Here is a 17637-nt window from a genome sequence, read left to right as displayed (position 1 = left end):
TTTTAATTTATATTCACAAATAAAGTTTAGTAACTTAACATTTACCTTAAAAGATACATATATCTTCTCTATTTTTAATATCTCTACATTAAAAAAATTTTAACTTATATTTTTAAGAAATGTAAAAATTATTAAGAGTAAAAATACCAAAAGTATATAGATTGAATTTTATTAAATAAATAAGCTTGTTTTATTTATCTTATTTTACAAGAAGACTCAAACCGAACAAAAATCTAAATAGTTCCTATGAAAATTAAATATTTACATTCTTTTATCAAGAAATTACATTATTTTGTTATTGTTATTTCAATTTAAATATCAATATATATTATGAAACGTTTATTTTACAACTGGTAAATTATTAATTTTTTTCAATGAGATCGAGCTATTTCTGAAAAAAATTCTAAAATATCTTGTATAGTAAATTCAAGAGTTACCATACTATCTGGATAACACCTTTGAATTAGCTCTTCTATGTATATATACTGCGCGATAAATTCACCTTGCATTTCGCGCCAAACAACCTAAATAAAAAATTATACAATATAAAATATAATACAGAAAAATGAATAAATTATTCGTATTTTTAATTTACTTGTAATAAATTTTCTTCTTCGCATAAATGTTTCTCAACTTTTCTGTACAAATTTTCTAAACCTTTTTTAACTTCTCGAGCGGGATATTCTTTTACGACACGTCTAAGTTCTTGTTTACTAAAAGCCATTTGATAACTAACTTCAGATTCTTTAACTCCAGCACCAACTTTTGCTTGCACGCCTTCAAAGAATAGCTGTAAGTATATATAATACATTATAATAATTAAAAGAAATACTATAGAAAGCTAAGAAAAAAGATTTAAGTCACAAACATTCAGTTTTTCTAGAGGTCTCCCAAAATATTGTGTAACATATGCGCGTAAAGCATCCTGATATTTTTGTTTAGCTTCCTTTCGTTCATGATCAAATATAGGTATTTTTAATTGTGATAGGAGATCATATAAATGGTGAAAGTTTTCTGAAATATAACACAATTATTTATTTAGCGCTAATAATTTTAATTATTAACACATACAATCATAATCAAAGTATAAAGTTAATAGATTTATCTTACCCATTTTAATAACCTCTTGTGGAGTTTTATGATGTTCTCTGCTATGGATGACAATAGCTTCAAACATTGTACTCACTAATTTAGTATACCACTTCTCAAGATCAACTTTTCTATCTGAATTTTTAAAGATTTTTTCTGCCGTTCTTGCAAATGGTCCAAAATTCTCTACATATGGTAAAATACCACATTTATTTCTGCGATTAACTTTAGTATCACAGAGAATTGATTGTAATTGTGTTTGCATAAATTTATCAAATGCTCTTTTAACTTGAATTAGAGCAGAAGCAAATGTCATAGATAAAAATGAACCAGTGTCTTGTGCTGACATAACATGTTGTGACAAACGTACCAAGACATACATACACCAACTGAAATACTTTTTGCATTAATTATTCTGTAAGCAAATTAAACAAAAATTAATTGTAGAAATTTTATAAAATACTTACAAACTATCGATTTTATCCAGAAAGGCAATAAAATTATTTAATTCAGTTTCTAGCGATGGAAATATAGCCGCCATTGTAGCACGCACTTCTTCATTTACTTGTCTTTCTAATTTTTTACTTGCTGTAGAAGTCACTGATCCAGGACTTGCAGCTCCATTACTAACATTATCTGTTTCTTCCATTTCACTGCTCTAACATATTTAGATAGATACTTAGTTTTTGAATATTGTAATAAATCTGTAACAACAATTTACATACTTTTGATGGAGAAAGAACAGAATCTAATTGTAGAAACGAAATGCAGAATGCTTGTTCCGCGAGACAGACCGGTTGCATTTGAGAAAGCAGACAATCAAGTACTGAGTCTAAAAGATTTCCTTCGCCTACTGGTGCCCATGTTTCACCACTTAATAAGCAAATAGGTGCAGGATTAAGTAAATCTTCTACTTTTTGGCCACTAGACTTTGATGTATTTGCTTAAAAATGTACATTCTTGTAAAAAATGAAAATTTATTATTATTAACAACGAAGAAAAAAAATATAACACATATACCTTGAAGGCGTTTACAAATTAGTTTATTTTTTGCTTCCTCAAAAAATCGCTTTAAATCCCTTTTATATAGTTTACTCATTGTATCTGTATATACCTTAGTTAATTGTACAAAAGCCTTATTATCTAATGCTCTTAATAATTGCATTAGCTCTGTATATGGTTCAAGTTCATGATGAACTGCTTGATGTGTTGGAAGAATTAAATCTGTCATTGACGTAGACATATCTCCAACATCATTGCCCTATAACAATATTATATTTCAATATCAATGATATTTTAATTTTCTATTACTTTCATAGGTACACATACCAAATGTATGAAGAGATTATTTAAATGTCTAGCAACAATTACAGAAAATTTTACTCTAAGTTTATCAAGTCGCCTTTTTTGTTCTGTTACTGCACTTAATTTATCAAGTCCGGGTGGTAAAGGAGCTGTTGTTGCTTTTAATAGAGCAGCACCTGCTTGGCTAAGTTCTTCTTTTTCTCCTGGAAGCTCAGCTTCACTCAAAACACGTTGGTGAGTTGGAGAAATATCTAATTGTGACTTACAGGATTGAAATTATTTTATTATTAAAGAATTGGGATTAAAATAATTACAGAATAAAAATTTTATACAAATAAAAAAAAGTTGTAAAATATAATAAAGTAAAAATTACTTACTATTACTGTATTCAATTGATCTAACAGAAGCCGTGCATTATTATTAGCTGTATGAATCGCCTGATTTTTTTGACCTACACGTGCCATAACTTCCCTAATTCTACCAAGGGCCTCATCATAGGCTGCAAGACGAGATTCGACAATAGAAGCTTCAGTTATTGCTGCTTCTATACTATTCATTAATTGAGTTACACAGGCTTCTGATGCCAAAACTGATTGTACATTTTCCTGCATTAATAAAAAGTAAATTCCCTCTGAATTAAGATTTCTCTTAATAAGAATTATAATTCACTAAAACCATAATTTTACCCCATCAAGAATTGAAAGATCTTTAGAAAGCGTTTCCATAAAAAGTTCCGCATTAGAGACTGCATATTCACAATCCTCCATTAATTGTTTTAAATCAGCAGCTTCTTTTTCAGTAATAGGTTGATAATCGGATGAAATAGGAGATGTTAACAGCTCTAAAAATATTTTAATGTTAGGATAACTGAAATTATTTTGTCTATATTATACATTACATATTTATTTAAACTTTAAATTCATATAAACTTAGTAATATCAAATAATCATATATATATATATATGAATATTATATATATTATATTATATATATATATACAAATAGATATTATTTAAAATATAAATAAATAATAAACTAATTACAAGCAAACTATAATGTTTACCTGGTGTGAAAGTAATACTATCACTTTCCTTCAATGAACTGGGATCTATAAGCAATTCTTTTGGAATATTTTTAAATTGTGGCCTTTGGGCTAAATTGCAAGAATAAGTATATAAATTACTTATAAATGTTCTTCGTTCTTGTGCTGTTGTCACTGACCATTTATAAACTTTATCAATGTGCAATTCTATATCCATAGAATCATTTTTAACACCATCCACAATTTGAATATCGCTTAAAGGCCATGATTGTTTCTTCTTAAATACATTTTTATCGTTCTTCTTTACTTGGTATAAAAGTAAAGATGAAGGTGAATCTGTAGTTGTAGTCAAGCACAAAAAGCTCATTTTCTTTTTTCTGTATGCTTTACTGACATAACATACGCTTAATAATTTTTCATCACTAGGTGTGAAAACTTCTCTTTGTAATGTATGTCTTATTGCTGCCATAATTGAAGTTGAAGTTTGAAGTTTTGAGTTTATATAATATACAAGCAATATTACTTTAAAACGTTATTTATAAGTAAATTCGTTAATTTAAAAGACCTATAATAAACAAATTGAGAATATCGTGTAAAATTTTACAAAATTATATAACTTTAGTCGTCTTTAATATTTTTCAAACATTATTATAGAATTAATACCTGTTAGGTTAGTACATTTCAATTTCAGACACATCTCTTTTATAATTTATTATTTGTTACAAATTTATAGCAGAATATAATTTTACATATTTTATGTCAAAGTCAATCACTTGATTTGTCTACGAATCTGTCAAATACAATGTTTTATTTGCCAGTTTTTTAGTTTACTGACAAATGTAAGTACTAACTGGTAGATGTCTGGTACTAACCTCTACTAACTACCAATTATCAACTACCAACTACCAACAGTAGGTACATAGCCAAGTTCAAAATGTGTCTTATTAAATGTAGAGGTTTGTATTTGAATGCTCAAAACTAAATCGCACGTTAGCCTAATTGAAAAACATAAATTTTAAGTAAATGAGTTAAATGTTTTAGGCCTTTACACATCCTTCATATACACAGAATAATATTACTGAATGTTATCAGAGATTAGAATTTCTTAGTGATGCAATACTTGGTAACAGAATGTTTAATCATTTTAGAAGTTATTTTAAATGTTTATTGATCAATATGATATTAAATGGATATTTAACGTATTATTTCAGATTTCTTAGTTTTAAGCTATATTTATGAAAGTTGCAGATATTAAACCCTGGTCAATATATTTGAATTGTTAATAAAAATCTTATGCATCATTATACGTAAAAAATCATATTTATAAAAATAACTTAACGATCTAAACATATTTTGCCACAGGTAAATATTATTATTTGTGATAATGTATAATTTTTATTTAGACAAATATAACATAGTAAATATAGTCAAATTAGCAAAAATATTCTAAAAGAACCAATTCCTGAGTATTATTAGTAATAACTAATACTTCATCTTTGTTAGAATTATTTAACAATTATATAATATTTTCCTTGGCAAATTAACTGTTATTGATGGTACGAATATTATCGTGGTACCTTCAAAAGTAATTATTGTTGGAAAAATAAAACATTTTTATGAGTACAAATAAGAAACATGCTTTAAAAACCTTAATATGTAAAAAATAAATCAAGATTATAAGATATACTAAGAGTTGTATTTATACATTGTTACATATTTAAGATATCCAAAAACCCCAATTAATACAAAAAAATTTGGTTTGAATAAAACAATTTTACAATATGTTACTAATTCTAATGTAACATAAAATTCTTAACTTATCCTGATTAATTTTCATTTTTTCTTTTTTTTAATGATGGTCGTTCGAATACTTGCTTCATTCCAGCAGCTTGATTATTGTGGAATTTTAAATTTTGTGCTGTTTCTGAGATCCATGGTGAATCAAATTGAGTAGTATCTTGATCAACTAGATGAGTATATTTAGTTCTACCACTGCGTCCAAAGTTTTTCACTTGCATAACTTTGGGTAAAATCGTTTTGTCAAAATGATCCTCCAAAGTTGCACCAGAGAAATCTCGCTTGAATATATTATCCTCTTTATCTAAATAGAAAGCTCCACGATGATAATATTTTTGTAGAAACTTATATTTCCCTTTGGCTGCTTTATTTGTAATGACCTTCGGATTTAAGCGTACCTCTTGTCTCCGCTCTTCTTCTGTCATGTTACGTATTCGTTCAACTTCAAGTCGTTCTTTTTCAAGTCTATAAGAAATGTTTTAAAAAATATTATAAAAATTTTTATATGTATCAAATAATTGTTATTGTAATAATGATACATACTGTTCTCTTTCTTCACGATCACGTTTAATTCTTTTTAATTCTCGCAATTTCCAAGCTTCATACTCAACTTCATCATTCTCATCATCTGTACAAACATCTTCAAGTTTTCCTTCATGCTCACTGGTGGTTTTACCTACTTGTGCTTCTTTTCTTATTGCTTCTTCTACCATCTATGTAATAAATAGAATAAAAGAGATAATCACTATTAATTATTGATTTATTTACTAGTCATATAATTAGATTTACCCGTAATGTTTGTCGTTTCCGTTCTTCAGCTAACTTTTTAGCTTCAATTTCCGCTTGTTTTTGTTTCATTGCTTCCTTTTCTTTTTCCATTACTGTAATTCTGTCTTTCTTACGTACGAAAACTGGCTTCAATCTTGGTCCAGTTTCTTCCTCTGAATCTGTATATTCTTCATATTCGGAACTTTCCTCTGAGGTATCACCTGACCTCTCATCTTCTTCTCCATGAATTAATTCTTCTTCATTTTCTTTTTTTGATAAAACCCGTTGTTTTAATGCCTCTCGTCTTCTCTCAATTTCAGAATCTGATAATTCTTCATCTTCTGACGAATCTGAACTTTCTAACTTTATCCTTTCCCGAGTTCTTTCAGGTTCAACTTCAATTAATTCTGGTTCATGTATGTGTCTATGTCTCTCTGCACGAATTTCTGTATTAGATTCCTTCTGTTTTTCTAAACGCGTCAATCTTCTTATACGTGGATCATCTTCATCACATATTTTCACTTGCGAATGTATAGGGGTATCTATAGAAATTTCATTTTCCTCATAACTTTTATGTACACGCCTTTCTAAGAAATCTTCTTCTTCGGACTCTTCTTCTGAGCTAGCAGCTGGTGCGTAATCAGGTCGTTTACCAGAGACATAACGATGTACCTTTACTTTTTTCATAGAAAGTTCACCTATAAATTCAAATAAAATTTTTTAGGGATTTTAACACTTAAGACATAATTCACAGAAACAACTGTTGCTATCATTTATCTTTATATTATTGTTGCTATTTTTAGAAGAAACAGGAAGATAATTATTATAGTTAGTTAAATATTAATTATAATATTTAATTACTAACCTTTATCATTTTTTACAGGTACGGCACCAGCAGTACTCTGAATTCCCATTGGCGCAGGTGCCAAAGAATTATTTGTAACAAAATAATCCATCATCATTTTGCTAATTCACAACATAAATTTTCCAAGTAGTCTAAAGATATTATAAATTACACTCTATCGATGTCTTGTCAATAATAGTCAAACACACCTGACCGTGGTCAAACATTTTACACTTAAAAATATATATGATATAGATGTGCTATCGACCACTCTTTAAGGCCATGCCAAAAATGCATATGATTCTATGACTGTAAACTGTAAATCGCTGCTCAACTCTATGTCGTACCGCCCGTAACATGATCGTAATGAAATTACGAAATATTGCTTTAAGTACAAAAATTAAGTAAAAATATTTTAGTGAAAGTTAAGACACGAAAACGTGATCTTATCAGTAAGAATTATTATTTATTAAGTTAAGAATTTCAAGGATAAAAAAATGTTCTAAAAACCATCAAGTTTTAATCACTGTTATTAAAATATGGTGTTGAATCTACAAAAAAAATTAGTTCGTGACAGAAATTGATTTGCTGGTAATGGCGCTGTATGAAGTCTTTTAGTTGTTCATTAGTAGTTGGCGCGAGGTCGTAAAGGATACGTGATATCTGTATTTGAATGTAAGAAATAGAAAGTTTTTATAATTGATATTTCATTTTACTGGAATAAGAATCAAAAGTTACACAGACAAAATGTTTTGGGGTAAGTATAATCACGGTTAAGATGTATCTGATGGTTTTCCAAAATTTACCGGTATAAAGTGTTTTAAAATGGTGTCGCCATGTGGTTTCGAGAAACGGTTGCTCTTTATGAAAACAATATTTTACGAAAAGGAATTCGTATAAATATTAATAATAATTTTATAATCTTTTTTTTTTAGGTTTAATACTAGAACCAAATAAACGGTATACACAGACCGTTGAAAAATCATTCCATGTATCAATGGCTAGTTTAAATCTTCAAAAAGCCGGTAATATTAATAAATTCGTCTTATGCTAAATTTAAATTTATAAATAATCATTTTAAAATTTGGATAATAATCTAGCATGTTATTCAAATCTTAAATAAGTAATTTGAAAATTGAAATTTGTTATATTTCTAAATAATAATAGTATGACATTTTATACTTTATTTATTATAGATGACGGTGTGGTACAAGTGATGTTATACTATGAAGGTACCAGTTATTTGTTATGCAATTTAAGAAAGAGCTCAACGTGGCAAGTACCGCTTGATTTAAATTTTCACGAGGGAACTACAATAGCATTTATATGTCATGGCCATGGTCATGTACATTTAACTGGTTATTTAATACCTGATGAAGATTTGGACTTGGATGAGCTAGAGGATGCAGAAGGAGAAGAAGATGAAGAAGAAGAAGAAGAACAGGTACCACAGTTGGTTGACAAAAAATCAAAAAGAAAAGCTATAGATACCTTAAAGAATGAAAAAAATACTAAGCGTCTTAAACAAGAAATTGAAGCAGAATCTTCTGACGAAGATATAGAACTAGATGGCATGAATGAAGAAAATGATTCTGATGATTCTGAAGAAGGAGATGAATCAGTATTAAATGAAGATGAAGATGAAGATGAGGACGAGGAAGGCGAAGAAGATAAAGAGGATGAGGAAGAGGAAGAGAAAGTAAAGCCTCAACAGAAAGATAAAAAAAATAAACAACAACAACAAAAAAAGAAAATGCTAAATGGAAAAGAGGCAAAGCAAAAAAAAGACAAAAGGGAACAGCAACAAAATGAAATAAATATCCAAAGTGACCAGAAAACAAGGGTAGTAGAAGGTGGAGTGCAAATAAAAGAATTGAAAGTTGGTAATGGTGTTTTTGCCAAAAGTGGAAAATTGGTTTCTGTATATTATGTGGGTCGTTTAAAAAATGGAAAGAAATTTGATGCAACAACACAAGGAGATGGTTTTAAATTCAGGCTTGGGAAAGGTGAAGTAATTAAAGGATGGGATGTTGGTATTCAGGGAATGAAAGTAGGAGGAAAACGACAGATTACAATACCTCCAGCTATGGCGTATGTATTATTCATTTATGTGCGAACTAAATTTAAATATATTACTCATATTATGTTTTACATGTTTGTTATAGGTATGGAGCAAAAGGCTCACCACCTGTTATTCCTGGTAATAGTACACTGGTGTTTGAAGTGGAACTTCGGAATGTACATTAAACTTTTACGAATATTTAAGTATTGTTAAGTGATGTATAATGTATTTTAAACTAATAAATGTAATACCCTTTTTCATTATCTTACAAAACTTCAATTTTCTTGAAAATACAACATAAAAATACATAAATAACTGTGTTGGAATACAAAGTAAAATTACATTTTCATATAACTGTATGTTATTAATATACAAGATGACAAGCTATTTGTTTCTAGTATTAGTATCAGTAATTATTATTAGTAATAGATTTGCGAAAAAAGCGGAAGAGGATAAAATTTTATTATCTTTTATATAGGTAACACAATAATTTGAACAAATTTTCTAAATTCCCCATGAATTTCGCATAATAACACGAACATCCTAAATATAATAAATACTTTGCACAAGATGTATATTATGTATATGCATAATATACTTATGGTTATTTAAAAAGTTGTAAACAAATATAAAGTTTAATATTGTACAATAAATTATATTCAGAATAATTGTGTTTATAGACAAGTTTCATTTCAATCCTTTTTCATCGAATTTTCATCTTGATTTTTTGTCCATGATAATGTACAAACTCCATTTTTACATTCCTTTACAAGCTGTGGGGGTTGTTCATTATTTGTTAATTCTATTTGTTTGTTTCTGAACTGCCACCATTTTATAAATAATGGCTGTATCAAGAATCTCCATATAATGAGTAATATTGGTATAGCTACACATGGTATACATACCATTTTAAGCCAATTTAGAATAAAATCTGGAACAATGCAGGTTATTATATATTAAACTACTGATTAACTTAAAAATTATATTTTTTTATACAGCTACTTTCACATCATTAATGTAAATAAAAATTGAATTCGTACCTTAAGTCAAACAAATGTATTTTTCTTTCTATTACTCAAAATAATCGAGCAAGCAAATAATTGAGATAATCTGAAAATATACAGAGGGATATAACCTTTATATCATACGATTAAGTATTAAATATCTAAGTTCATGACAATTTATTCTATTACTTTATGCATAAAAGAATAATATTTTTTATCAAAACTGAAATTTTGGATGTATTATTTTTTACTATATTTCAAATTATCGAATTTTATTTAACGTTGGTTGTGTTATACGTATACTTTATACTCACGCCCGTGAAAACATGCGCAATGGTCGATTTCAACAATTTAAATAATGTTCTACATCCAAGTCAATGTTTCCTCCGTTAAAATACCTAATATATCTTTAATAATTTTATTTTTAAGTAAAAATGAATTAAAAAAATGCAGATAATTATGCTATTAAGGAAAAATCAGCTAAACTCTTATAAATTTAATTTTCTTTATTCATTTAACTAAATTTTTAATCATATAATTTTCATGTCTTATCGCTTATCTTAGATATATTACTTAATATTACTTTATCTGGATATACATTGCATATTAATATTCATACATAAGAAAACATGGTCACAGCCATATATTGCTAACAGGATTTAGATCCTATTATTTTAGCTTAACAATATAAGGTACTAAAAGCATATAAAGCAAGTGTCAGTCAGTATTTTTACTAGAGTTACAAAAGTACTCTGATTAAGTTGTTTCGATTTATAAATCGAATTACATGCTTCCAAATACTTTACGTCCTTTTGTTACGGATAAGGAAACAATGACGACACTTAAAACAAAGAAGACTAGTCCGAAGAAGGCGGTCAGAGCTCTGCACCATTGTCGTTTTCGTTTTGCTTTTGCAATTACACGACCTAAGCGTTCCGCTCGTGAAACGTCGAGCGTGAAATCTAAGTCTTCGGCAAATCCCTTCACACGATAGTCCCAATTATTTCTGTTGGATGAGAAGATTCTACCTTTGTTGAATGAATCACCGTCGCCGCACTCCAACTGCTGAAACATCAGTCTTGATACGTTGGTTACATTGACATTGTGAATACTGTTATTTGCTCCTAACGTTATTATATGCAAAAAGGAATATACATTACACGTAATGAATCTATTATATGGCAGTAATTGCTTTTATCTCTAAAGAGTTAGATTTATTTGTAACGATTTGTACATCGAGTAAAGAAATCGGTTAAAAGATTATAGAAATTTATAGCTCAGAAGTATTTCACATAGACTTACCATAGAGTATTCTGGTTCGTTAGAAATAACTTTATCCCGGTCCTGTTTGTTCTCTTCGTTAATATCGATCGTTTCTTTCGTATCACTTCTAATACAACGATTCACGTATATGTTTTTCGTTTTTTTATCGAGGGCAATTGAACGATTTAAGCATTTGCAAACGTGCGACTCAAATGTGTTTTTATTGTTCTGCCGTGTTAATTCTGAACTTGTTCTTTGACAGTGATTATCCATCAAAAGTATAACAGGTGGATTTTCTTTGTTTTCCGATCCATCGTGCGTCTTGGTTTGTTTGTCATTTTTAGAAGACGACAAAAATCTGTGAGTATGTTCACAAGTGCATAAGCAAGTGTACCATGGATTGTGCAGATAAAGTTGTCGTGTATTATCGTAAAGTTTTGAGTTTACTGGATTGATTTTCGACGAGGAATTTTTATTGCTACTTAATAGACACGAATTCTTGTCGTTTAAGAACGATCGTTTGCTTGGTAAAAAAGAGGAATTATGGTAAACGTACTCATAAAGTCCTCCTTTCAAACCAATTCCTTGGGCCACCTTGTACGAGATATTGTGCAAAATTTCTTCTGGTGTCATAGAATTTTTGCCTTCTATCACAGAGTTTAGTGTTTGAGATAATTCAAGGAGGACATCATGTGCTGATATACTTGCAGATTTTTCATAATCCCAATCGCAATATGAATAGGTATATGCGCAACTGCATCCGTAACATGTGTACAAAGCTATTATAAACCGCAACATGTTTTACTGTTTTTATAAGACATTAAAAGAAAAAAAGAATCTATTTGCTTACTATCATATTCGGGATTTTCTTCGCTCTGATAGAGTTCGCGCGGATTGGGAAACGCAGTCGGCCAAATAGGACGTGGAATCGATTCGCTCTCATGAATTACAGCAAGACCTCCGCTGAATTGATCCTTCATTGTTAAAGGTATTCCTCGAAAAAGACTCTGACCGGAGACTGCTGATGTGTAACAAGAATATGAACCAGCCGACAATGGCGGAGAATGGCTGGAGTAACCGGAACTGGTCGAAGTTCGGCAACATTTTTTTAGATTATTTCGCGTTGTGGTCGTTGTTACTGTCGACGAACCGGCTACGAATCTTGAAACATCAGCCTCTAGCGAGTCAGCCTCTATCCTGAAGAATAATTTTTTCTACTTTATATCGGTATTTCAAAATATTTAATTAAAAAGTTATTTACAATGTATATATATGTATATATATGTATATGTATGTATACACCTATATATTTAACGTTCATTTATAAATTATTGCAATGATAAAAGAAGAAGTTTCACTTACCATTCTATCTCATGTAAACCAATTCGTGGTACCGCGTACAGATTGTCAGGATTGCAAGTGAATCGCTCATTCGCCGCATATAAAGACAATTTAGTAGTTTCACTGTCAGAGCTAGTTTGGTTCCCACCTGAAACTGCCAAGGCCGTTGCGATTGCGGCACTGGAACAAAACTTCCCGCGTTCCAGCATCCCCTGTTACGATCCAACCTAGTACCACCTATATGAAATTCCCACGAAGTCTTAAAAAATTATCACATTCTCGTATGTACTTTTAACGGTGTCATCGATAAAAGCCATTATGATTAATACAAATAAACAACTATGACTTTCAAAAATAATCGAATATGCCATACGGGTATAAATTGTGTACGAATTTATGTATTCGTACCCGGATGGTTCGTGGCTGATAACGGTGTTACCGCATGGATTAGACGCAGGTTCATCTAGGGCCAGTAACCACCGTTGCATACTTTTTTAGAATAATCGTCCGCGGGCTAATAGCCACGCGTTTTCATTCTTAAGTTCCTCCATTATCATTAATATTTCAGCATCATTTTTTGTCTTCTTCTTGATACTCACTGAATCTATAATACAAAATTATGATGTATTATTTCATCGATTGTTGCTACCGTATAGAAGAAATTTCTAATTCTAATTCGTCATTCATCTACAGGTCGACTAAATTAATACTGCAACTTAATTTTTCATTGAAGTTTTAGCTACACGATCGAATCTATTAGATAACATTTTTTCTGGCTAGATATTTATCGGACATACTGCTTAGTATTGATGCGATGGATGATCCAAGTTTCAAGGTCGCTTTCACATTCGTCATGTTCACGTAAGAAATTGGACAATGTGAAACGAGTATTACGTTATATAGGACATTCTTTACAGACTGATGAAAATATAAGATAATCTTATATTTTTGCAATAATTATTTACACAACGAATTTTTGAAAACAAATTTTGTTATTATTTAATTAATATTTTTTGTAATCTTTATATTTTTATACTCTTCAAGCTTCATAAAATAATCAACTATTTTCTTGAGAACAATATTCAAATATAACTGTCATATGAATCGAGTCGTAGAAATGAAATATGTATCCGATACGGGAATCGGTCAGCCGGACTAATATACCAGAAGTAGCCCTGTACGTATAACATGTATAATAAACATGGTATCAGCCATACAATTACCTAGTACCACAGACGAGTACTCGTCTGTGCTAGTACCATGGATCAGTGTACACACCGTAGCGCCCAGCACTCCGCATTCCGCTTCTTCCAGTCGGAAACTTTCACGTCACTATAACTTACTGCCCGGTGTTCAGGTATTACACGGTGCACCCTAGAATGTCGATTGACGTTACAAAAGTCCTGTGTTCGGAGAAGAATGTAGCTCCAGTCAGAAGTTTAATATTTCTTAGACGCATTACATAATCGAAAAAGTATAAACGTTTATTAGATTAGGGTCATTTGATTAAGTAATCATTAAATGTTCAATTGTGAATTTATTTTTCTCAAATCTCGATTTGAACTCAAATTGTAATTTTTTTTTGGACTCAAATTGTAGTTTAAACCATTTTTCTATTTATTTAACAATATGCGCGCTTTCTCCATTTTTTCTTTCTTTCTTTTTTTTTTTTCTTTTGTTCCTTTTCTCAATTCTACGATTAATTTTTGTGCGCTTACGATATATAAATAGCTATATACACTTTATTGCTCATTAAGAAGCGAACATAGCGTGCTGTAACTTATCTTATAGGAAGCTCGTACATACGTATGAGCAATCTACAAAACGAAGTTGCAAAAAATATTTAACTCACGAACTTTCACTCGTACTCATTCAGGACCGTCGTATGAAAACGTACTGCCCCACAGCTTGAAAATAAATACCCGCCACTTCACTCTGTTATGCTACATATCTACGCTTGAGAGGACCGAACTTGTTCTTTTAATTGACTAACAGATCCTCAGAAATGCAAATATGTACAAAAAGGAATTAATCGAAACACACTTTCTTTTTCAAACTTCGTATGTGCTAGATTACAGTTCTTACACAATAAAATCAACAAAATCACAGGAAATAATAAATTAAGCGTGTAAATATCCGGAAAAAAAAAGATTTTTTCTATTTACTTTCACGACATCGAAAGTGCTGTATAGAATTTATAATCAATTGATCTTCCGTCTTTCTGTCTATCTTACTTGTTTTTTTTTACAAAGTATCTATTTTTTTGCAATTTACAGAATGCAAATAATGCGATAATTAGCAATAAGTGAGAAGTTTATAAATATTAACATAGTATTATTGTGTGTATTGTATAACTATAAAGTATGAAATAAAAGTTTAAGATCGCTGGCTAACGGTATAGTAGAAGACGATCATACGATAAAAATTTTCTTTCGGTGGTACAAGAAAGGCAAAGTAGCCCCGGGCAAACCACAACTTTCATATATGCAGATTTATGTTTCGTATCATTGAACGGATATACGAACTTTGGCCGTTGGAATTGGCTTAAATAGCCAGAGGGTAATACCTGTAGCTTTTCTTTTCGCTGGAGAAAGTACAAAAATAACAATTGTTCCATGGCAATGAGTGTACCTGCATATTCAGCAAAGAACCAAAGGATTACGTCAATTTTACTGGTCCATGTGTGTACGTGCTTCGGTAGTCAACGTGCGATGCATTACCCAAAAAGATACACGTGATTTTATTTCCATCTGACTGAGATGTTCGTTATTCTCTATATTCTTTTTTTACTAAGTTTAATTATCGTAAAAAGAGTCTAAATTATTCAAACTATCAATAAAATAGATGTTATCGCGAAAGATGCTTTTTATAACTAAAAAGAGACGCGATATAATTTTGAGAATATTCATAATTAAGCTTCAGAGGGATAAGCGATAAAATCGGGTAACTTGTTATCAAGTTGTTCCATGATTCGTTTCATTTTTTTTTTCACAATTTGTTCCATGATTAGATTATTGTTTAAAAATGGTTAAAATATTAGTCGATATTAATCAAATATTAATCAAGTTCTAATACTATGAGATATAATGGTACATTGAAATTTTTAATGTACAAAAGAGCGAAAATCGATGGTTTATGAAAATGAACAACTAAAATTCCTTTCATTGGTTAAGAAAAGTTGACTCTGAACAGGCCCTGACTTTTCGACCCACGGCTCACGGCACGATGACTCGTGGACCATTGATCGTTTCATGTTCTTATACCTTCATCCTTCGACTCTAACATATGGCCATTCCGTTGAAACTCACTCCATTTCGCAATTCTCGTCACAGAGTATCGCGTACTTGTAGAATTCTTCGCAAATTTTTGTTTGCAATACAAATTTTACTTTGCCTTCTATTAAATCGAATCGTTGTTTCGTTATCTCACTATATCATTAAAATTCATGGTATCTTTGATTTTCAGTTGGTAGAATGGTATACGCATTCGTGTTGTAATTGACATAAATTATCAATTGACTAAACATTTAAAAGAAAAAGATTATTCGTAAATCACCATAGAACCCTATCCTACCAAGTTGAACTAGTTCGTATCTACTAGTTGAACTAATTGAAAACAAAAGTAAATTACTAAACAAGAGGAGCTAAGTAGTTGAAACAACATATCACGTAATAGTAACATCATCGCAAGTGTAATACTGCAGGTATTCTTGTGATATACGTAAGTACGATTTGTTATTAAAACATAGTAATATAAACCATTCGATCATATTGATTAATACATTCTATGATCGAATCGATTACTTTACACGGTGAACGGTTTTATTATAAAGATTCATTATCTATATATTCATGTTTCTTTAAAATATGTACACACATACAGTTTAGAATAAGTTAAATCTCTATGAGTAAAATGTCGCAACGTTATAAGACACAAATAATTTTCATAAAAAATGATACTCGATTTACAGTAATTGTTATTGTTATTTGCCATGCACTCTCAACCAGGGACGGATTAGCCATCGAGCAGTTTGGGGCAATTCCCGGTGGGCCGGTCGGGTTTTTGGGGCCGTTATACGTAGAATTTAATCAATGAACTAAGAATGGATAGCCGGTCATTTCGTTAATGTCCCGGTAAAAATTTACGTCCCAGTCCACTCCTGCTCTTAGCCATACATTCTTCCGATACATACATATGTATATTTGCATACTCCGCTTATCTAATTATTTAAGGATTATCTTAGTCATTAACTATTTACTTCACTGCGTACTATTCAATATAATACTTTATTATCACACAAAGATTTAAAAACTATTCTCTACCTGAGAAGCTAAGAAGAATTAGAAAGAAAAATATGTATGTTGATAAAAAGTAGAAGATGTATAAAAAAGTAACTAACTGAGAATTACAATTGTAATAGTAATTATAAAATTATTGAATAAAAATTGAATTTTAAATTATTCATTGCTTTCGAAAATCTACATACGCTTTTAAGTATCTGTTTCAATCTTCTTCCTGCGTCAATAAACTTTGTGCATAGAGGAGGCTGGGCGCTCGGAATACAAAACTTTCACGCGCGTGCCAGCGTGACCGTTACACTCACGACGTTCCACTCGCGAACGCCTAAAAGAAACTGAAAGTCCTGCTTCTTCGTCATATAAACTCGACCCATTCGAAGGCCTCTATCTTTCAACGTGTTATCACGTCCGGAATCACGTAACGAATAGACAAATTATCCATTTTACCTGCGGTTTGTGCTGCCTAAATTAATTAACCAGATACATACATTATTTTGCCACCTATAGCAAAATAAAATAAAGTTACAAAAGTTTTGGTTTTTATTTGATCTGATATGTTTTATATTATAAAATTTATAAAACTTTTAAGTAAGACTCGTTTGAGAAATAAAAATGATGATGATATTAGTGTAAATATTGATGTAAAGAAAATTGATGTATATTTGAAATGAATTATTCAATATACCCTATGATATTTCTTTATTGTATGTATATACAAGTTGTAATTTCATAATAAAAATACTTTTGATCCTACTTACGTATTTTATGTTCTAATTAATTAAAGCACTTTATTCTATTTGAAATTAGAAATTCTTTTATATTAA

General features: G+C 30.1%; 4 protein-coding genes across 7 annotated transcripts; 1 reads left to right on the top strand and 3 right to left on the bottom strand.

The window, feature by feature from the left end:
- Window positions 1-152: 152 nt before the first annotated feature.
- Window positions 153-4626, bottom strand: LOC126919581 (exocyst complex component 1). The gene is made up of 12 exons (XM_050728971.1): window positions 4100-4626; window positions 3458-4001; window positions 3081-3235; window positions 2772-2999; window positions 2419-2655; window positions 2110-2350; window positions 1815-2032; window positions 1557-1747; window positions 1111-1478; window positions 869-1014; window positions 596-790; window positions 153-524 (listed from the first exon to the last, which is right to left on the bottom strand). The coding sequence occupies exons 2-12, from the start codon at window positions 3903-3905 to the stop codon at window positions 372-374; spliced, it is 2580 nt and encodes an 859-aa protein (XP_050584928.1). The 5' UTR covers window positions 3906-4001; window positions 4100-4626; the 3' UTR covers window positions 153-371.
- A 484-nt stretch (window positions 4627-5110) lies between these two features.
- On the bottom strand, window positions 5111-7235 carry LOC126919582 (microfibrillar-associated protein 1). Its single transcript, XM_050728972.1, has 4 exons — window positions 6867-7235; window positions 6023-6699; window positions 5777-5946; window positions 5111-5698 (listed from the first exon to the last, which is right to left on the bottom strand). The coding sequence occupies exons 1-4, from the start codon at window positions 6961-6963 to the stop codon at window positions 5263-5265; spliced, it is 1380 nt and encodes a 459-aa protein (XP_050584929.1). The 5' UTR covers window positions 6964-7235; the 3' UTR covers window positions 5111-5262.
- Window positions 7236-7418: 183 nt separating this feature from the next.
- Window positions 7419-9180, top strand: LOC126919585 (46 kDa FK506-binding nuclear protein-like). Its single transcript, XM_050728978.1, has 4 exons — window positions 7419-7602; window positions 7781-7870; window positions 8042-8936; window positions 9011-9180. The coding sequence occupies exons 1-4, from the start codon at window positions 7593-7595 to the stop codon at window positions 9090-9092; spliced, it is 1077 nt and encodes a 358-aa protein (XP_050584935.1). The 5' UTR covers window positions 7419-7592; the 3' UTR covers window positions 9093-9180.
- Window positions 9181-10460: 1280 nt separating this feature from the next.
- On the bottom strand, window positions 10461-17162 carry LOC126919086 (uncharacterized). 4 transcript variants are annotated; one of them, XM_050727751.1, is made up of 7 exons: window positions 17002-17162; window positions 13739-13889; window positions 12924-13119; window positions 12537-12752; window positions 12025-12371; window positions 11214-11953; window positions 10461-10973 (listed from the first exon to the last, which is right to left on the bottom strand). In XM_050727751.1, exons 4-7 carry the CDS (start codon window positions 12722-12724, stop codon window positions 10695-10697), a joined length of 1554 nt encoding a protein of 517 aa, XP_050583708.1. In that variant the 5' UTR covers window positions 12725-12752; window positions 12924-13119; window positions 13739-13889; window positions 17002-17162; the 3' UTR covers window positions 10461-10694. The 4 variants fall into 4 exon arrangements, with proteins under 4 accessions (XP_050583708.1, XP_050583707.1, XP_050583706.1 ...); XM_050727750.1 differs by having other exon boundaries at window positions 10461-10976; window positions 12889-13119; window positions 17002-17161; XM_050727749.1 differs by having other exon boundaries at window positions 10461-10976; window positions 17002-17161.
- Between the last annotated feature and the right edge of the window lie 475 nt (window positions 17163-17637).

The sequence above is a fragment of the Bombus affinis genome, chromosome 8 (assembly GCF_024516045.1).
Source record: "Bombus affinis isolate iyBomAffi1 chromosome 8, iyBomAffi1.2, whole genome shotgun sequence".
Lineage (NCBI taxonomy): Eukaryota > Metazoa > Arthropoda > Insecta > Hymenoptera > Apidae > Bombus > Bombus affinis.
Note: the sequence above shows the minus strand (reverse complement) of the source record. Positions and strands in the feature narration are given on the sequence as shown.